Source organism: Lipotes vexillifer, unplaced genomic scaffold, assembly GCF_000442215.2.
Source record: "Lipotes vexillifer unplaced genomic scaffold, Lipotes_vexillifer_v1.1 scaffold296, whole genome shotgun sequence".
Taxonomy (NCBI): domain Eukaryota; kingdom Metazoa; phylum Chordata; class Mammalia; order Artiodactyla; family Lipotidae; genus Lipotes; species Lipotes vexillifer.
In genome coordinates, this window is record NW_006775090.1 from 338,273 (window position 1) to 360,497 (window position 22,225).

The window sequence follows — 22,225 nt, forward strand, 5'->3', positions numbered from 1 at the left end:
TGCGTCCCCCGCACCGGCAGGTGGACTCTCAACCACTGCGCCACCAGGGAAGCCCCCCAAGACTAGATTTTTAACTTGGAGCTCATGTTGTCATGAGACATTGAAGTTGTACATTCCAGAAGTAATGCTGTCTCCTTTGGTAATTTGGAAACATTAAAACCAGCTAGTGCTTCCTGCAGAGTTAGTTTAGGGGGCTTGCTTGCTCTACAGATGTGTAGCTGTCGGCTACTTTGGGTATGATGCTGTACTTTCATATTAAAAGAATCCTTCTTGAAGAATGCTTGATGAAAGATGTTTCATATTCTCCTTCTACTGAAGGACTCATCCAAACTCATTTAGAAAAAAGAGGTTTCTCATACAAATTTTTTTTGGTATCCCTTTGGAGAAATTTCCTAGACTTTGAATCTCATCCTCCTCCCTCTCCAATTCGGAGATGAGAATGTGATGTAGGTACAGCCCTAGGAACTAGTGATACCAAATAAGGAATCGTTTGTGTGGAAAACTCCTTTCTTGGTGATTATCCCTCCTGTAGACCATAGAAGTCTGTCTTTAAGAAACAAACCTCAAAGCCCTGTGCAGGACTCTCCCCTTCCCTCCCCTTTAGAGTTAGTGGAGCAGGGACTGTAGAAGGGCATCCTATATTCTTCCTCACTGGCTTGGTGGTCATGACTGAAATGCCACCGTCTTTGTTGTTGCAGCTGTTGTTTATTTGGATTAAATTTTCCTTCCTAAAAACATGCAGATTCAAGAATACCCTTTCAAACCCATTTGGGTCCTGTGAGGAATCTGACCAGAGAGCCCTCAGGACGTAAGATGGAAGGAGAGGAATAGGGCCCCAAAAGACAAGCTTGGCCATTTCATGAATTGGTCTAGTTTGGGAGCCTGTGGAATCTAAACAACTGTGTCCCTAAATTATGACACACTTTGAGAAATCACGTGAGAAGCAAATGATCAACCCTGTGGGGAGAGCGCCAGGCTCCATTCCCCACTCACCGGAGCAGTGATGACGGGTCCCTGTTCTGAAAGTATGTGAGGTAACAGTCTAGATATTTTTGCTTCTAAGCTTTGTAAACATTCAGCCATCTCACTGCATAAAATTGCTGATGCAGCCTCAGACCTGAAATTTATTTCTCCATGGATACTGTGAAATCCACCTGGAATTATCATACATTAGAGTTTGGGAAGAATGTTAAGAAAAACAGTTCCAAGTAATCATTTCTCACCTTGTCCTCTTAGCCTGTCTGTGTACCACGTCAGCACCCAGAAGACATGCTCAATCTTGCTTTTACTTCCTGAATCACATCTCAGAGGATTTCTTTTTTTTTTTTCTTTTTTCCTTTATGCCTGTCACCTCTGACACAGCCAGAGAGCAGCCCTGATGAGATTCTATGTGGACATCACTTTTTTTCTTGCTCCAAATTGTTAATTTCTCATCAACAGTCTTATTGAAATCAAAACGCCTGGCCATTAGACTCCAGCAGAGCAGAGGGCTAAGTCACACCACAAAATGCTGACTTTCACTCAACTACGAGATCAGGAGAGGGCTAAGCACGATGACAGACATTCTTAGGTATCTTAGGTACATAGGTATGGTAAATTCTACGTTTCAGCTGCCTATAGCCTTGACATCAAATTACATTGTAGATACTACAATTTGTTCTTCACCTTTTTTTTTTTTAATAAGAAATGACCACATAAAGTTGTAAGATGATTCAATTTGGGTTTAATGTGTAAAGAAATGTTTGTGTTAGTGAAAATATACTATGAAAAATGAGATGGTAGAGGTTGTGAGTCGTCATTTTCTTTAAATGCTGATAATTTGTTTCTTTAAAATAATGTCTTAGGACTGAGACTAGATGTTTTGTATTTGGGCAAAATTGATTTTCCTGTTTGGGACGATTGAGAAATGATACTCTGAATAATGAGATTGTAGAGGAAAGAGGGACTTTAAAAAAAAAAAAAAAAAAAGCAGGTCTCACAACCTTTGGACCTTGAAATGGAGGATCAGCCTCTTAATCCCTGGCAGAGTATGTGTTTTTCTGCCATTTTGCATCACATGCAAGTAACTTGCATTTGTCTTTCCTTTCTGATAACAGCCTTTGTCCCCTCTTCCACCAATTCCTAACTTGACACAAGACCAGGTTTGATCGACTAGATGGTACTGTACTATTGGCTGGCTTCTCTGGTTTTGATTAAATAGAATTTTCTCACTGGGCAAAAGCAAGGCTGGTGATCTCCACTCTTTGACTATGGCTCAGTGTCTTATTTCTGTACAGTGTTTCATGGCTGGACCATTTTTTATTTTTATTTTTTGCAGTACGCGGGCCTCTCACTGTTGTGGCCTCTCCCGTTGCGGAGCACAGGCTCCAGACGCGCCGGCCCAGGGCACGAACCCGTGTCCCCTGCATCGGCATGCGGACTCCCAACCACTGTGCCACCACGAAAGCCCCTGGACCATTTTTTTAAAGAACTCTTTACGCCATTAGTTCATGATAAAGAGATGTTACACCACTTGAGTAATGATGGCAATGATATTCTAGACATAAGACTTCCTAACACTGCTTCTTAACTACAGCTGAGATGTAGATAAGTCTACATGAAGGCTGAAGAGAAGGCATGCAGCCATGAAAACCACATTCTTTTTGTCAGAACTGGTAGCAGAAGGACCTGGATTCGGTTTGCCCCATGCTTCTGTCTTCCTCTGATGCCACCATAGAAAGCAGTGGGTTCCAGGAGTGAGTGAATAGCATTAGGCTTGGATAACCCCAAAACTTGACTTACCCAAGCATGTTACCTCCAGCTTTGTTCTTCTTTCTCAAGATTTCTTTGGCAAGGAGTTTTTAAAAGATAGTTCATTCTTATGTATTTCGGTTTGAATAGCCAAGCTGGTCAGAAAGCCAGTTTAGGGAAAATCACAGACTTCCACGTGAGGGCTAACGTTATAATTCCTGGTATGTGGCTGCTTCATGAAACCTCCCTGACTTTCCCCAACTCTACCTTGGTCCTTAAAGCACCCCCACCTACACACCTCAGATGACTCCTATGTCATTTATCCTGTTATGCTTTAATACTCTGTTGCATCATTCTTATCTCCTCCCCACCAAAGTTCTTGATTCAGAACCACTTTTTACTCAATATTTGAATTGCCATAAAACTTCCTTCTGTATCTTCCATCTAATAAATATGCCATAACTATTTGTTAAATGACTGACTACATAATTCAGTGGCTCTCAACAGTCAAAGTGCCTCAGAGTCAACTGGAGAGATTTAAAATATGGATGCCAGGGCCACACCCCCAGGGATTCTGATTGACAGTGTTTGGTGTTTTTGTTGTAAAACTCCCAGGTGATTTCGATGTGCGGGTCTGAGCGGAAAACCAGGGGATCAGGCTGATTCTGGGTGGTCTGCAGTATTACCTGGGAATATCATATCCCCTTTAAATGCCTATATATTTACCTTTTCCTCATGAATGATCAAGGCATGACAGAAATGCCCTGATTATCTCGCCTTTAAAGTCATTCAAAATAATGAATATGGACTGTACCATACTGGGGGTAGTTGGACATACAGCACTATGATATTACTGATTCAGATCATTTGGTTGCATTATCCAGCATGTGCTATCAATTAGCTTTCCTTGGGAAGGAGAAGGTAAATTGCTGTTTTTCACTAGACATCTGGAATTTGACTGACTGACTTATTTTTAACAGCTATGGATCCTAAAAACACCAAAAGAGGAAGGGGTTAAAACATGGCTCCTTCTAGCACAGAACTCAGAGTCTGGCAATGGTGTGATTGTGAAATGTTTTGACCTCAGAGGGGGAAAGTCTTTATTTAATTCTATGTAATGTGTATATAATAATATCATTTTAAGGCACCTGCTTCAAAATAGAAACTGGGATGTTGGAGATAATAACAATAAACAAAAATTAAAACCAAACCGGGCTCAGTGCCCAGGAAAACTATCAGATTCCAAGAACTGGGCAAGCAATAACGTAATAGAGGGGAAAACGTCAGGAATGGATGAAGTTTTAACTGCCTCCGTTAAAAATGACCACTCTGCAGTGCGATTGCTGTTGAACAATTCCATGGGGCATTTGTTGGGTGGGTGGAGTTCCTGCCCTTCTCATTTCAGTGACAAACTTCCAATGGAACTTGCCTTCCTAAAAGTGTCAGTCTCAAACATGCCAATAATTATAGCAATCTTGCTTTATGTTTGAACTTTTATAATGCTATAAACTAGTTGGAAATAAATGGACCAGAAATTAAAAAATGAGTTAACTGAAGTCAGAAGGAAAGCCTTCATGTTTCCCAGGACGCCTAAATGTCGTGTGATTTACATAAACAAAGGAGGAAATCCTCTTTGTGTGTTTAGGGGTGTGTGTCTAATACAGGAACCCATGTTTTCCTGTTATTGAAAAGCATTCTTTAATCGTTTAAGCACATTTTAGGACCCACATATATTCCAGGTGTGTTGTTTCCCTTGACATTAAAACAGCAGAGCAGGGCATGACTATCAGAGAAACCTATTAGAGCTTCCCTTTGTGTCATACAGACACATAAAATAAGTGAATTAAATTAAGTGGACAGACAGCCCTGGCAGACTGGTAATATTGTGTGAATTTAGTGAAGGGAATGGTTGTCCCTAATGGGACTTAAGCAGACTTATACATGGAGCTGTAGGCTAGACAGGCCATTTGTGAATGGAAGACTATAACATTTCCTTGATCGTGGGTGTTAAGGGGATGATGACTTTTTAACCATGAAAGTAAATGTAATTGGTGTGAAATGTTCATAAGCTTCTAGCCAAATATAACTGAATAATGGGCAGTAAACCTAAGCATTATTTGAAATTTTTAAAAAATGTTTGCTAAATTCTGGTTAGGAACAAAAGGAGAAGTTCGTATTGAGATCCTAAAAACAGCCCAGTCCTGTACCATAGGGTTCTTACCAACCCTAAAGGCAGGGTGCCCACATTTCTTTCCCCTCTTGGTCCCTGCTTTCACGACCCCAGACACTGAAGCTGTGATAAAACTCTGGTATGTGTGAAGGAGAGCCTTCTTACCACCAATCATGACTGGAATAGGTGTTTTCTGTCCTTCATCCCGTAAGGATTCTTTTTGCCATCTCTTGAGCATTTGCATGGTTATTTGCAAGTGTGGGATCTGTGGGCTTATTTGAAACTAAGAAAGAATGTAGCACTGATGCACCGTCTTACTAGGATTGCATTCATTACACGGAATGCTTTCCGCTTTTCCTGGCTCCTTTAAGAGCATCGTTTCTATTTAAACTTACAATTCTTACAGGCAGAGCTCAGGAGGAGCTTTTAGGAAAACCCTTTTAAAATACTTAATTACCTCCCCTCCCTTGAGGCTCTAATCATGAAGTAAGCAGACAGAGAAATATTCAGAGTGACTCTCTCCTGGTGGCTCGTACTTGACCTCTCTCCGAGAGGTGACAAGGTCCAGCCTCAGCATGGAAGGGAGAACTGACTAAGGCCAGGAGGAGGAACTGTCCTGGCCCTACAGTTGTGATGACCTCAGGAATTCATATGTGGAGAGGGGCAGGGGTTGTAATCAGATGCAAACTGGATACAAACTGACTATATTTTAAAGTCAAGTAGCTGGGGTTTTGTTTTTCTTTTTTCTTTGAGTGAGGTATTACTTCTTATCTTCTCACTAAAGCCTGGAATATTTACACTGGACTATATAACATTAGAAATATGCATTGCAGCTCCCTAGGGGAACCGGTAACCTGCACTTCCTTTAAAATGCAGCCTTTCCCAACTACCCCTACCTGATGCCTGTCAGCCCCATATGCTGCTTTCCCTGCTAGACATCATTGTGCATTTGTAGCCTCCATTAGAGGAGCTTGGTGTTAATTATTCCCGTCGTGTTCAGTGTGAGTGGATGACGGCATAAATGAAGCTGCCCTTACAATTAAAATTATATTGTAACTGCTTGAGGATGCACGTTATAATTTCTATTTCTTTTGAGTTCACCTCTTACTAAAGGCACACATATTCATTCATTTTCATTTTCTCTCTTTCTCTGCTTCTCTTTCTTTCTCTCTGTACTTATCTCTCCCTCTCCCTCCCTCCCTCCCTCCCCCCTCTTCCTCCCCTCTGTACTCATACACATACACACGTATATACACACATATGTATATTTATCTCTCTATACACACACACAGATATATCAGTTTTTCTCTCTCTCTCTCATTGCAAATATGTATGTGGGTATAAGATAGACACACCACTGAAGGAGGACCCAAACCACCCTGCACACCCACTAATCTGATTGGTCTTTTCTTGGCAGTGACAAACAAGAAACCCACACAGGCATCCATCACAAAGGTCAAACAGTTTGAAGGCTCCACGTCGTTCGTGCGGAGATCACAGTGGATGCTTGAGCAGCTTCGCCAGGTTAATGGCATCGATCCTAATCGGGTGAGTGAACTGTCCAGTGCTGAGCGAAGGTGTTCTTTTCACACAATGACTCTCTCATTGACCTTGGCAGGGTGATGGTTGTCTGAGTCATTTTTAACAAGACTATTTCTCTATTTCAGTTATGTGGCTAAGACTTTTTGATTCCTGTGCCCTTCTTACGGGAAATTATAAATCTTTTCATCATGTTTGATGGAGGCACCTAAGGGGATGAATATTGCAGAAGTGCTACTCCAGTAATATGTTTATCAGCCAAGTGCAAAGAGCAGAGTTCAGATAATCGCATCTGTGATTATCAATACGAAAAACCATGTTCATCAAAGCTCCATTTATCTCCTAATGCCACCAGTGATGAGGTTTATTTACCAAAAATCAAATAAATGAACTGCACCTTAAAAATGATGTATTAGGATTCCATTGGATTTAATGAGAAACATTCCATGGTAGAGTTACGTATTCCAAGTAAATTCCCTTTGCTCACACACTCACCATAAAATACATCAATAATGAGGGAAAAGAAAATGTAAAATGTAACTATATACTAAAATAGTAAGGGGTAATCTTTCCCTGCCAAAGGTTAGGGACAAGATTAATACTGTTCAGTGCCAAGAACCTAAAGGAATCCTTTTCCGAGTAATTGGGAAGGCAATGCATAGTCTGAATTCTGACACAAGTTGATATGCAGTTAAGCTAAAGGGACTTCTGTGCTCTGAACTTCCTGGGGACATCTAAAAATACCATGAGATTTGAGGTCTGCTTGATAAAGAGAGCACCTAGGTGCTAGTAAAGATGAGTCTTGTGATTAGGACAAAAGTCTTTGAAAGGTGTTTTAGCATTTATGAGTCTCTTGACGTGGTAAACTGGAAGCAGCAGTTTTTATAGCTTGAGATCAGTCGTTATTTCACTGTCTTTTCCAGGATTCTGCAGAGTTTGATTTGTTGTTTGAAAATGCTTTTGACCAGTGGGTAGCCAGCACGGCCTCAGAAAAATGCACCTTCTTCCAGATCCTCCACCACACCTGCCAGCGCTATCTCACAGACAGGAAGCCAGAGTTTATTAACTGCCAGTCCAAAATCATGGGAGGTGAGTGGGCGTTTGTATGACTTTACTCATTCTGTTTCCTTAGACTCACTTTTACATAGAGTTAGGTGTTCAGCAGCATAATTAAAGACCAGAAAAAAAGAATCCAAACGCTCAGAGCTGGACCGCATGAGGACCATTCTGGGAGTTCATTGTATGCTAATCTAGACACAGTGGTATGTTTTCACTCTTATCCAAAAGCTGATCTTTTAAAAGGAATTAACTCCTTAGTTAAGATTATTTGTACTCTGAGAACAAACCTGTCCCTTTATTAGAAAAACCTTTCCGTTTGGTTTCTTCACTACCATTTCATCGCAGAACACTCTCCTGGGTTGCTTTTTCCTAGTTTTTCTCAAGATATTTTACAAATATTGATATGACCGTTCCTACAGATACAGTCCCTTTCTTTCAAATAGCACCTAGTCTCACATTTATTCCTTGAATGGCAGACAGAGCTGAAGCAGGATGAGTGCTGTAAGCCAGCCTTAAGGAACGAGTACCAGCACTGGCAAGTTAATGGGAAACACTTAGAGGGTGCTTAGCACATTTCATTTAGGTGGCATTTCTTTTTAGAGACTTGAAACTGTGCTAAAAATATAAAGCCTTGCCAGTCACTATGGCAGTTGAGGAAGAGTGTGTATATTATTGGTCTTTTCACTGACCTGTTCTCCTGGTTTTGAAAGCATCTTTTTAAAAATGTACCAACTTTGTCTTAAATCAAATGTAAGTGAAGGTCACAATAGAGACAGTACATCTTCCCCTTGGGCTGTATCTATCTTTCATATGAACATGAGGCAGAATCCATTGTTCTGTCCCAACAGCTGCTACGCACACTCTCATTTTGCCATTAGTCTGCTAGATCTTGTGGGAGAAAATGCTGTCAATGCTTCATTATTTGCCACTGAAGTGTTAGTGTGCCTCTTAAATAGGAAGTTACTCACGTCATATGAACCTTGAAAGGTCTCTCTTAGATGCTGATAAAGACTCTTGTGTTATCACTTCTCTGTTTAGTCCTAGAGAAATATGAGGTGATGAGTGCATATTTTCTTCAAAGTGACTGCATCCTATGGTACAAAAGTGAAAAAAATATTAGACATAGATGTTGAAAGGAAAGGAAATATCAAACACTAACCTCTTACTGTTTGGAAAACATAATGAGACTCTATCATGTCTGTGCCACCAGTGTTGTTCAAATGAATCCTGCTTTGAAAATCCAGCCTTAACAGACTTGGCCAAAGATTAAAGCACCCAGGCTGAGGACCACAGATGGTCACATTTTCAGGGAATGGAAAATTGACCAGGCAACCCCAGTTTTCCCTCATTCTTCCTTAGGATCTTCTCTAGTATCCTAGAATCACATTTGTTTCTTGATCTTAAGTTCCTGCTATGAAACATTTACCCCGTCAGTATCAGTACGGTCAGTAGCTTGCCTGGCTGGCCCCTAAGCAGAGTCTCCTCTAAGAAACAGTGTGACATGTGGATTTGAAATTTCTGTTGCTCTTGGAGACACACTTTCTCTCGAGCACTCCACCTCTCCAGGTTCCATCCTGGGAGCAGAGGGCATCAGAAGCAGAGGCGGTTCCATGGGGATGACTGCATTTCCTCAGAGTGGAAATATGAGGCGGAAGCAAGGGGGCACAGACTCAATCCTCCGTCCCCATGAGGGAAACAAGCCGCCCCCTTCCTGCGGAGGTTAAGGAGAGCTCTGGGAACTCTCCCCTAAGGGACGGCGCTAGGTAGCCCTCTTCTCTGTTGTCTCTGAAGCTCTCATTTCTTCTCTCAGAACAGGCCCTTTCATTCCTTCATTCACTCTTAGCTCATCATCCAACCACACAACATGTAAGTACTAAGTACCTACTATGAGCTAGTCACTTTGTTACGTCCTCGATGTGGAGAATCATTCTATCTTTGGTCCCTTAATAGACCCTAATTGCCACTACGCAAACCCCAGACTGGCAGGTCCCTAACAGCCTTTCCATATGCATTACCCTCTCGAATATCCTCAGACCTTTCCACACATTCCCACCCAGCTGCTTCTGTCATTGGCCCAGTCTTTCGATGTCTTCCACTGCCCTATGAACCCCAAATTATGCTGAGTTGAGACAAGATTCTATATATCCATTGTTAAATTGTTGGTATGCATAGTGTGTAAAACTAAAGATTGATCTCCTGTAGTAAGAAAAAGAATAAGTTGGGCTTCCCTGGTGGTGCCGTGGTTGAGAGTCCGCCTGCCGATGCAGGGGATACGGGTTCATGCCCCGCTCCGGGAAGATCCCACATGCCGCGGAGCGGCTGGGCCCGTTGAGCCATGGCCGCTGAGCCTGCGCGTCCAGAGCCTGTACTCCGCAACGGGAGAGGCCACAACAGTGAGAGGCCCGCATAGTGCAAAAAAAAAAAAAAAAGAATAAGTTAACGAGACCAAGTGCCAGAATTGGCTCTGCCTTCTGTGACCTTAGATGTGTCTCTCATCTTCCTTAGACCTCAGTTTTCCCTGGTGTAACATATGGGGGTTAGACTAGATGATATCTACAGTCTGTCAGGTCTATGGTTTGAGAGTCTGTAATTCATAAGTTATAGCTTTATTGTGTAGGTTAGTCACTTCTTAATTTAAGAATCAAATAAAAGATTTAGTGCTGTTAAATATTGCCCAGTTCTAGATTCCCAGGGAAGGCAAAAAAGTTTGAATTAGACACATTGTCATTTGTTGGCACCACTTACATCCTTAATGAGTACAGCCTGTCTTATTTAAACAGTTGCCTATCCTTGATAACAGTTGTACCAACACACCCTAGTTAATTAGCATGTTGATTAGTCTTCCTTTCTGCCAGTTATCACAATTCAGAGACTTAAAAACATTGTGTAGTTTTCAGGTCACTACATTCTGACCCCTTTAACTTTTAGGGTACCTACCCCATCTTCAGCAAATGAGATCTATTCCAAATTTCACTAAATCTTTTGGTTTGTCCTTATGGTATGGGCCATAAGTGCTAGATACAAATTGTTTTCCATGCTGTGAAATGTGATAGATTTTGTAATTTTAGAGAACTGATGCTGCTGTTGGTGTGCTGTCCTCCATCAGGTTCTGTACATACGTTATCTCATTTAGTTTTTACAGCAGCCTTTGGAAATGCAATTTATTATCTCCATTTTACTGAGAAGGAAATAGGATCAGAGAGGTAATTAAACAGCTTGCCAAGGATCTTATAGCATTTGTCCTCAAGTGGCAGGGCTGAGATTCAAACACAGGCCCTCGCCACTCTAAAACCACCGCTTTTGGGGTCACTGAGTGGCACGCTCCAGGGAACACCATTGATATTGTCTTTGGTATGAATGGTGCCCCCTGGAGTTGTGCAGGAATTTTGGGATATATTTTAGCCAGCACATTCCTAGGTATTAAAAAAAGGAGCTAAGAGGAGAGGGCCAGAGATTATGAGCAGTTTTAATTCTTTTCCTACTTTTATTGAGGTATATGATTAAGATAATATGATGGAATCATCCGGGACCTTTAAAATCATTTTGCTTTTTGTTTTTTCTTTGTTTTTGTTCATGAGAATTTCAATATATTAAAGAGATGAAAGTGAGGCTATTTTAGTCAATGGGGAAGATGCTGGAGCCCTGGGCACTCACCAGACCTCTTAGATATTTTGTTTCTGATCTAACCCCCGTCATTGGGAAAACTGAAGCCCAGTGATTTTGAAGGACTTTTGAAGGACAAATCCGTCTGATTCCCACTGAACCATAGTTTCTTTTTTATTTTTTTTTATTTTTATTTTTTATATCTATTTTTGGCTGCGATGGGTCTTCATTGCTGCGCACGGGCTTTCTCTAGTTGCGGCAAGTAGGGGCTACTCTTCGTTGCAGTGTGCAGGCTTCTCATTGCGGCGGCTTCTCTTACTGCGGATCACAGGCTCTAGGCGCGCGGGCTTCAGTAGTTGTGGCACGTGGGTTCAGTAGTTGTGGCTCGTGGGCTCCAGAGCACAGGCTCAGTAGTTTGGCGCACAGGCTTAGTTGCTCCGTGGCATGTGGGATCTTCCCGGACCAGGGCTCAAACCCGTGCCCCTTGCCTTGGCAGGCGGATTCTTAACCACTGCGCCACCAGGGAAGTCCCCAATAGTTTCTTTAATACCAGTTCAAATAGGATTATCATTTAAGCATCTACAATTTCATGAAGTTCTTCTCATATTTATTGATTGTGTATATTCCATATGGCCAGGTTTTTCTTCTTGGGGAAAGTCAGTTACACAGAAATAAATTATTTGGATTGTTTGAAATTCTATCCTCCAAACATGATATTTCCTTATCTCCAGAGGATAGACTGGGGAGCTTTGATCTTCTGGTGCTGGTTACAGGATCCAGGAGACATGGCCAAAGTCTACAGTTGTGAAGACCCCCATAAATTGAAAGACAGCAGGATGCTCTAAGCAGGTGTGAAGCGGAAAGCATTGGTTTCTTCTGCCTTAGTCAGCATCTTTTCAGCCATCTTCTCTTCTCTGGATGATTGGAGGACTTTGTCCTCAAGCCTTGGTCATTCCTCACCTCCACCCTACCTTTCTCGTAGTTCATTCAAGGTCAGTCACCTTTAGAAATACAAAGCCATTATTCAGTTGCTGGGTCCCTAAGCTACCAAGTAACCTGCAGAGAAGGAAGGCAGAGGTGTGGAGCGTCTGGCTGCTGGAATATCACACAGCATCAGGAGCGACAGGGCCCTGAAGGTGAAGTCTTGGGTTCATATAGGTCATATTTACTTTTTCTAAGATGGTAGTTTTTTTCTGTCTATAGTAAGCAGAGATGATGATATAAATGATATACTGTTATATGTGTGATAACACATTTGTACTACAAAGATGCCTTGAAGGAGTTAATCACACATGTAGAACTTCAGGCTCTAGAAGAGAGACTTGCTTTCAAGAGAGAAACATGGTCTGCCCCAAGGGGTAGCATCAGTTTACTTATAATGGACCTGTCATATTAAGTCAAGGTCCCAAGGGGGACTTTGTTTTGCTCTCTTCATGCTTCTTAACAAAATGTGAGCAAATCCCTCATAGTTCCCCATTGCTATTTTATTTACACTGACCTTCTGTAGTGATTACTGTCGGCCTATTATTTTTATGCCTAATTCTGTGAACTAAGGAAATCTTGAATGGTGTTGGCAACTTCTGTGTTAGAACCACAAAATAAATGCTTTGAAACCTGTTTTCTTTTTTAGTAAGTGCGGTAAATTATTTGCACAAAAAAAAGTAATTTATTCCTCAAGGCAAGGTTCTGTTTAACCTGAAGCATGTCGTAGCATTTTCCTTGAATTCTGAGTCCAAACACCCTTGGCTACCTCATTCAATTACCTCTCACTCTTTCATCTGTTCTATGTGGGTCATCCTTTAGGGGTGCCCCACCTACATTGTTTGAGGCCCACTTGGTTCCATAAGCATTTACTCAGCACCATCTGTCTGACAGGTACTGAGCTACCTGCTGACATCCAACAACCAAGTAGACACCTTTGCCAACTTTACTTATGTTCCTGGAGGGACATCAGATGTAAACAGATATGAAACAATAAGATACACCAAGGTAATGGCTAAGCTGCATTTTGAGGGATGGTTAACAGTTGACAGACACACAAGGGCAGGATGAAATGAGTTCTCTCTTATTGCAACAGTTAATCTAGACAGTTTCATTTCAATGTTATCTATATTCAGAATTTGGAACATGGCAGATTGTTTTTTCACGAAACAGGCTATTTTGCAGTGCCATGTATTTTTATCATCATCAAAGGGTATTTCTTAAGCATTGTCTGTCTATGTGCAGACCTTCAGATGATGGTATAAAGCCCAGACTTCTGAGCTCTTTTAGAATTCCAGGGACACAGATGTCTCTGATGTCTGCTTCATAGCAGGCTGGCCCTCATTTGCCCCTGCTGATTGGTATGCTAAAGAAGAACCAGATTGCTTTACTTTGGATTCCCCTGGGGTGGTACAGAATCTCAGGATTCAGACTGTGACTTTGTATTGTACTTTTCTCCCAAACAATGAAGGGCATATTCCTGGGCAAGGTGTGTGAATATTTCACCTTGTGAGTGTCCCAGGCATGGGCATGTGTAAGGTGAGGTAACAGATGACACAAAGAGCACATGTATGCATCCTAACAGGGCTCTTACAAAAAAAAAAAAAAAAAAAGTGATCAATATGGTTTTTAATCCAAATATATTAATATAGTGCTCCAGTAGAATCTGTAACATTTGCCATAACTTTTACAGTTCTTCCTCGTGTTTTAATGTTTTCTGTCATTGAATAATGGCTTTGTGGGATGTGAACTTCACCCTCTTACACGTGCTCTGACCACAAAGAGTTGCTTATTTCTCAAGAATAAATTCACATGTAATTTTGCCCCTACCACTCAAACTTCAACATACTCGGGGATGTGTGAAGACATATGCTAGTGATTATAATTCACATACCGAGTTAAATCGTATTAAAACCACCATATTGTTGCTTCTTGATGACATGTAGATGGGGAGCAGGCCAGGCTGCTTAGCTGATTCACTGTTATGAGAGGGTCAGGAAGTGTTTCTAATAGTTCTTTAGATCTAGAGGAATCCATGTCATAGTTCCTCCAGTGAGTTTTTGTTTGTTACCCTTGAGGAAATAACAAAGTAGCAAACTTCAGTTATCCTGTACCATGATACAAACAAGGAAAGTGGTTTATGAGGAGCTTGCCTGAGGTCCCACAGCTAAATAAGGGCTGGAGCTAGTACCTCCGTCAAGGCCTCTCACTTATTCCCCATCCATTCAGTGGGGACCAGGACTTCCAAGTTCCCTCAATAAGCACAGGTCTTCTTTTCCTTGTATTGATTCAGTCAAGCAGAAGAGGAGATAACTCCAATTTAACAAGGTATTTATGAGGCTCAAATTAAAAATTCTGTTTGAAAGTTCTCTCTAGATATCTGTTAATGATATTAATTGTATACACATGCAGACTTACCCACCACTGTCCCATCACTCCGTCCTCTTCATGGCAGCCCATGCCATCCTTTCCTAGACAGCATGATATTTTATTTAAGACTTGCTTTATAGAAACTTTTTGGAGAGAGTGAGAAATTAAGAATAGAAACCAAAAATTATGCATCAATAAAAATAATGGTAAAAATATTTAAACTATACAATTGGAAAAGCCCAGTTTGGGGGATTTTTTTGCTTTGGTTATTGGAATCCCACTAGTGTAACTACTACGTCAAACACAAGTTTGATATATACTGTGCTGCACAAAGTATTAACAACCATCTGACATTGGCTGAGCGTTCTTCAGAGCAGGACATTGTAGCAGAAGCTATGAGGTGTTTCTTGATCTGAATCTTTTATGTAGGTATGTTTAAAATTTAGGATGACATTACCAATCGTTATGTTGGGCATTTTGTGTGCTTTCTCATATTTTCTGATAGTCAGTCTATTCAGTACTTCATCTTATTGCCAAAAGGTAAATTAAAAGCAGATGCTTTGGGCTTCCCTGGTGGCACAGTGGTTGGGAGTCCGCCTGCCGATGCGGGGGATACGGGTTCGTGCCCCGGTCCGGGAGGGTCCCACATGCCGCGGAGCGGCTGGGCCCGTGAGCCATGGCCGCTGGGCCTGCACGTCCGGAGACTGTGCTCTGCAAGGGGAGAGGCCACGGCAGTGAGAGGCCCGCGTACCGCAAAAAAAAAAAAAAAAGCAGATGCTTTTATTTTCAGTAAGAAAACTGGAGTAACCAAGGACTAGTTCCTTAGGTCCCATCCAGTTCTATGCATGATATAAATGACTAGTAACTAAAGAAAAATTGGGTCACAGATGTGATTTTCTCTTTTTCATTGCTCATTGGCTGTAAGCCACACAGAAATGCATGCTGTGAAACAGCTGGTGGGTTATGGTTAGTCATCTTGAGCCAGAGTGACTGTGCATTAAGTGCTTTGTGAATCATCTCTCTCCACCAAAATCTTGAACCAAACCAAAGCTACATAAAGGGGACTTCTGAGGTATCATTTATTGGCATGACAAGGATCATGAACATATTTTGTCTTTCCCATGGTTAGACAATCTTCAGTAGACGAGAGCCATTTCTACTTTCAGAATCAACCAGAACACATAATTGCACAACTTGATAAAGTGAAAAGAGCACAGACTAGGTTCACTTACCCCTGTTTCTGATGGCATCACTCATTAGCTCTGTAACCTTCTCTAAGCTGCTTAACTTACACTCAGCCTCTCTGTATCATGGATAGCAACGTATACCTTGAAGGAATGGTGGGGGATTAAAATGAATTTTCAAATATTCAATCAGATGGGATTTTTGCAAAGTGCCAGTACATGTCTGAATATCCTATTAAAAAATTATTATATGCCTATTCATAATATTACATGATTTCTTCTAGGATATTTATCAAAAGCCCTTTCTTATGAAAGAAGTAAGAAAACATTCTTAAACTTTCCTAATCCACTTTGGCCATAAGAATTGCAAAAACAAAAATTAGTAATTTCGTTGTTCCAAGTGGGAAGGAGCTGAGCTATTATAGACATTTCAGACATCTGGAATGCTGAGTTGTTTGCCTGGTTTATAGAATGCTGAATGTGTCGCATTTTATGTTTGACATTTGTAGAATGTATATGTTACTGCTGCCTTTACCAAAACAACAATGTTTAAAATGTATTGAGTGACACTGTGCCAGAGATCAGGGCACATAATTCAGATCTTCTTGTAGGAAAGAAGAAACCTAAAACGTGTTTTCTGAACTTTATGAGAGAATAGAAATGTTTTTTTACCACCAGCGTATCTTCAACCTAGAATATTTCTTTGAGTCCAGTTCTCTTTACACAGCCCCAAAAGGAGACACATGGATCAGAGGTAAAATTGTTTAATATCGTTAGACAGGAAGGGGTATTTCCAAAACAGACATAAAAGGCATGCTGCATGACTCCCATACTTCTAGATTTAGAGACAAATACAATTTTTAAAAGAATTTGGGAGACAAGTTTGCCAAGCAGTTTTCTATGTAAGATGTTAAAAAAAAAATCTTCATATCCAGCATCACCAGTTTCACAAAAGAAAGTTTACTTTACTACTAAAAGATAAAAAGGACATAAGGGCTAGTCCTTAAATTGGAAACATTTACCTTTATGAAAAACTTACTACATCTGGTCCTTATCTTTCTTAGTTCACATAAACCAATAAAAACTCCATCACTGACTGGCATTTAAAAGTTGTTGCTCTGCTGTAACACAGAAGCATCAAGAACTAAAATTACTTGGAATTTTAGTGAAGAGAAGCTGTAAATTCACAAGAACAGTAACTGGTTCTAAAAATGGTCATTTAGTGATTTGTCAAATTCATTCCCACTTCTGGGGGAACCCACTCAGAGCACACACCGTTTGGACAGCAGAACAGATCATCTTCAGGGTTGAAGGCCATAGTCCTGTTCCTTCCCTGGAACAGAGGTATGGAACTTGTGCATAGTAGCTGAGAAACTACCCAGGAATATGAGATTTCTAAAACCTTTAGTGAAAGAGTAAATGAAATGGCCTTTTTTCTCACATTATATCCTAGGCTTTTAAAAATTTCAGCCTTGCATCTGATCATCAACATAAGACTAAGCTGCTAAATTTTTCATAAGTAGTTATTTGAAATTTGGACATTGATATAAATCTGAATGTGGAGACTTCAGATTTATAAGACCAAACATTTTTCTCCCTTCCATTTGCAATATGCCTCCCCAGGGTTGGGTGTATTAGGTGTCCTGCAAGAAGCAAGAGCATGAGGATTGTCAACTTGAGGAAAGCAAAAGTAGAAGATGCACAGTTAAATTTGCATTTTAGATAACAATGGATAAGTTTTTAGAATAAGTATATTCCACGCAATATTTGAGACAACTAAAAAATTATCCATTGTTTGTCTAAAGTTCAGATTTTATCGAGTGTCCTATATTTTATCTGGCAACCTTCAAGGGCATCCCAGTTTCTAGCTACCATAACCAACATGGAAAACATAATATGTTTATTGTTATGTTGATAAATAAACTTTATGGTGGCCAATTATTGGGACTTTAAGATACATTAAAATGGAAATCTCCCAGGCATAATGTTAGGTTAGCCGTTCAAAGATACAAACAGAGAAAAATATGAGACAGACTGCTAAAGAAGGACTATTGGAAGAACTGAGAGTATTCATGTCTTATTGTGGCTATTCTACACAGAAAAATGCTGTGAAATGCAAATTAAAGCATTAATAAGTATAGCAATTCCACTAAAGCTCTTTTGTTACCAAACATGAGATTCCTGGTTACTTTTGCACAGGGAAGAAAGCTCAGTCTTGAGTCTGAATGTCTTTGGCTTGGTTTTAAGGAGTTAGTTTCCTGCAAGAGCAGTGAAAGGAGCCTCTGCCATTGACTCTTGGGGATACCAGCAGACCAAAGGCTCTCATTTATGGAGAAAGAGTAAGGAGTTCTAGGGTCTCAAGAACTAGAAGCAGCTGCCACTTTAAAAATTTAGCCTCCTGGGCTTCCCTGGTGGAGTAGTGGTTGAGAATCTGCTAATGCAGGGGACACGGGTTCGAGCCCTGGTCTGGGAGGATCCCACATGCCTCAGAGCAACTAGGCCCGTGAGCCACACCTACTGAGCCTGCGCGTCTGGAGCTTGTGCTCCGCAACAAGAGAGGCGGCGATAGTGAGAGGCCCGTGCACCGCGATGAAGAGTGGCCCCCGCTCGTCGCAACTGGAGAAAGCCCTCGCACAGAAACGAAGACCCAACACAGCAAAAATTAATTAATTAATAAACTCCTACCCACAACATCTTAAAAAAAAAAAAAAATTTAGCCTCCTATCTGACCAGTCTGATGGTTTTCTCAGTAATGGGAGTGACTGGTCTAACAAGGATCCCTTGTCACACCCTGTAGCTTGCCTACAAACTTTGGCTTATCTTTATACATCATACTGACCATCTGTCAGGTAAATGAACATGGAAGATAACCCTGGCTTAGCTTTTGGCTGGTTGGTTTGATTTGGTTTTTGTTCTAGCTTCATATAACATCCAAAGGTGATGCTACTATAGGTTCCATTTACCATTCAGTGGGTCCCACCTATGAAAGGGGAAGAATGTCTTCAGTATTTTCTAACTGTGAGAGCACCTTCAGCATAAACACTTCAACTGCAAGACTTGAGTGACAGGAAGGCAATAAAGTATATCATTATGTTGAGGTAAAATACATGTTTTAGGAAAAGAATGAGGACAAGTCTTCATTGGCCTAGGGATTTGTTTACTTTGTCTAACTTTTGAGTGGTTAAATTGTGAGGTGACAAATGTGTGCCTTTTAAACTTAGTGGATGCTGTTAGTGGGAAAGCAACTATTTGTTTTTCTTTTATTTAAATTCATAGTCCATGCCAAAAAGACAGTAGTAGGAAAGACAGAGTTATTTCTGAGTTTAGATACCTAAGCAGAAGCTGATTATTTACACTTTGAGAAAATCTAAATTGTCATAATCACTCATAATGTTATGCCCTATAGAAAAGAACTTTCAAGTGGCATCAATATTCCCCTCATTGAACCTGATCGAGAACATTCTGGTCAGGATCAGCTTCATGTCCCTTATAACCCAGAGAATTAAACAGGACAGAGTATGATGGGTAAAAGTCAGGATCATTCCATGCTTCACATATAAATATTGCACCAGATCTAATCTCCTTGTGATTATGTATACTATTATATATTATTCCCACTATCAGTGTTTCACTCCATCCTATGGACCTATTTTCACAGTTGGTTGATTTCATTGATCTTCTTTCCAGTTCCCATTATAAGAGGTTGAGACTTACAGAGGGGAAAAAAAGATGGTTTTCACAAGGTCAGAGTAGATTCACACATCTGTGATAAAAGCCAAAAGCCTGTCCTGATGCTTGGCTTCTAGTAATGTTAGGTTTCTTAGACACCAGGTGAAGGAGAGAAAAAACACTTGTAATTTTAAGAAAGTCTTTATGGTGTCAGTATACAATCCTTGTGTATTTTCCTTAAGCTTTTGCCTTTCAGACTTGAATAAGACAGAAAATATTGTAATTGTTTAAAGGTTTACATCATTTAAAAGCGAATTGTTCATCTTAGAGTTAAAATATATTTTTTCTATCCACAGTATGTTTACCTTCTTGGCCATTTGTGTTAGTTTCCTAGTGATGCTGTACAAAATTATCACAAACTTAGTGGCTTAAAACAACACAAATTTATTATCTTCTAGTTCTGGAGGTCAGAAGTCTCGAGTGGGTCTTCAGGAAGTGTTCATTCTGGAGGCTCTAGAGAAGAATTTGTTTCCATGCCTTTTCCACCTTCTAGAGGCTGCTTGTATTCCATGGCGTGTGGCCTGTTTCTCCATCTTCAGAGTCCCCAGTGTAGCATCTTCAAATCTCTCTTTGGCTTTTACACTCTGCCTCCCTCTTATAAAGACCCTTGTGGTTATATTGGGTCAACACAGGTAATTCAGGATAATCTTACCATCAGAAGACCCTTAAGCACAGCTGCAAAGTCCCTTTTACCACCATGTAAGGTAACATATTCACAGGTTACAGGAATTAGGATGTGGGCATCTTTGAGAAGCTGGTGTTCTGCCTACCATAGCATTTTTCTAAGAGCTATAATATACACGATTGTATAATACTGTCCTACATTTAATTTTTTTCCTTTCATAAGATATACTTTTAAATACTACCTATAGATTGTATTACTTGTACTAATCTATTATAATTTAAGACATTTAGAAACACCTAAACTTTTTAGGAAAGCCCAGTACTTAAGTAGCTGAAAGGGCTTGCCATGTGCTAGATTATCCAGTAGTTCCTTACTTTACCAACTGGGATATTTGTACCTTTCTCTTCACTTAAGGAATTGATTTTCCTTAATAATTACACAGGTTCTTTACAAGTTCCTAGGAAGTCTTAGTATTTGTTTTTGTTTGTTTGTTTTGTTTTGTTTTGTTTTGCGGTACGCGGGCCTCTCACTGCTGTGGCCTCTCCCGTTGCGGAGCACAGGCTCCGGACGCGCAGGCTCAGCGGCCATGGCTCACGGGCCCAGCCGCTCCGCGGCATGTGGGATCCTCCCGGACCGGGGCACGAACCCGTGTCCCCTGCATCGGCATGCGGACTCTCAACCACTGCGCCACCAGGGAAGCCCCAGTAGTTAAGTTTTTGATGATGAAGATGTTGTAGGCCATTGGGTTTTGTTAAAAATCATCCTTTTCCTTCATATTTCCCTTCCTGCATCCTCAGAAAATGATGCTAATGCCCTACTTGTAAATACCTTGGTGGTATTCCTCTTGAGACTGACAGTCCCTCTTCAGCTTTGATATAAAATGTCAAGGTCAAATGTATTTAACACATACTCATCAGACAAGTTCACATTAGCTGGTTGGATTTTTCTCTTTAATTCAGCATACATTTAGAAGTGATCTAACAAGAGCCCCTGAAATGAAATTAGAATATTAAGTCAACAGTTTTCTGTATTGCTTAGGGTGTGTACTTCTTTCCCTGTGGTGTTGTTTCTTAAACCCTGTCTTCCCAGTGTGGTATGTTAGACACTAAAAAGAAAAAGACTTTGCACAGATCTGGGTTTGAATTTCTGATCTGTCATTTACTATCTGTGGACAAGTTACTTAAACTGTAAGCTTGACTTCCTCTTCTTAAACAGAATAATAATGCTTATTCCATAGGGTGGTTATGATTTTAAATAAGGGCATGTATGAGCATTTAGCATGGTACATAGGGAGTACTGTGGAATGTAGTGGTAGCTGTTATAATTAATAATTATATTAATATAATTATTTTTTTCTTTAAATTCTGCCTTCCTGCTGTTGTCCTTCCTTCCCTCCTATTCTGAATAGAATCTGAATTCCAGTCAGACACAGAGGAGGGAGTAGAAATGCAGAGATATATAGCTTTCAAAGTGTCCCTTACATCAGATACAGTAGAGGTACAGTCATGTATTTTTATTTGCATTTTTCTTCTAGGAAAAAAAGCCAGCTAATGCTGATAACATTGATAGTCACCATATTGAGTTCCTACTATATGCCAGACAGTTTTTTTAGTTCACATTAATCCAAAAAAGTAATCGTTAGCCCCATTTACAGGTAAAGAAACGGGGTCTCCTAACGTTACTTAACATGCCTAAATAAAGTCAGTCACATAGATAATAAAGGAAAATCAAGATTTGAACCTGTCTATTCCTAAAATCTACCTTTCCGCCTTCCCCATTAGAGAAAAGTAGAGAAACTCTTCGAAGCTATCACTGATGCATGTTTTTGTCTAAAAGTTCCAAGTGTTCCTCCAACAAAATGAGATTCTATTCTCATTTCATCAGCAATTAGTATAGTTCTTGACATTGGTCAATGCTGTGTTTTCAGGATAACATTTGAATTATAGCATTCATTGCTTTATCACTGTTATTTTCCAGTCAAGTGTTTGATTAAGTTCACTTTCCTAATGCTGCCCTTTCTTATGGTGTTTCAGATCTATTTTCTTTTCCTCTAGGAACACATCTTTGAAATCATATTATACTTAAAAAATAAAATGCAGGGCTTCCCTGGTGGCGCAGTGGTTGGGGGTCCGCCTGCCGATGCGGGGGACGTGGGTTCTTGCCCCGGTCCGGGAGGATCCCACGTGCCACAGAGCGGCTGGGCCCGTGAGCCATGGCCGCTGAGCCTGTGCATCC

The 22,225-nt window shown here is 40.6% G+C and overlaps 1 protein-coding gene across 1 annotated transcript in view; it reads left to right on the forward strand.

Moving 5' to 3' along the window:
* The window catches only part of STXBP6 (syntaxin binding protein 6), a 227,737-nt gene that overhangs the window by 163,185 nt on the left and 42,327 nt on the right, over nt 1-22,225 (forward strand). Inside the window, exons 3-4 of the mRNA XM_007449679.1 lie at nt 6,318-6,448; nt 7,363-7,528. Of these exons, the coding sequence (XP_007449741.1) occupies nt 6,318-6,448; nt 7,363-7,528 (297 nt within the window). The remainder of the gene's footprint in view (nt 1-6,317; nt 6,449-7,362; nt 7,529-22,225) is intronic.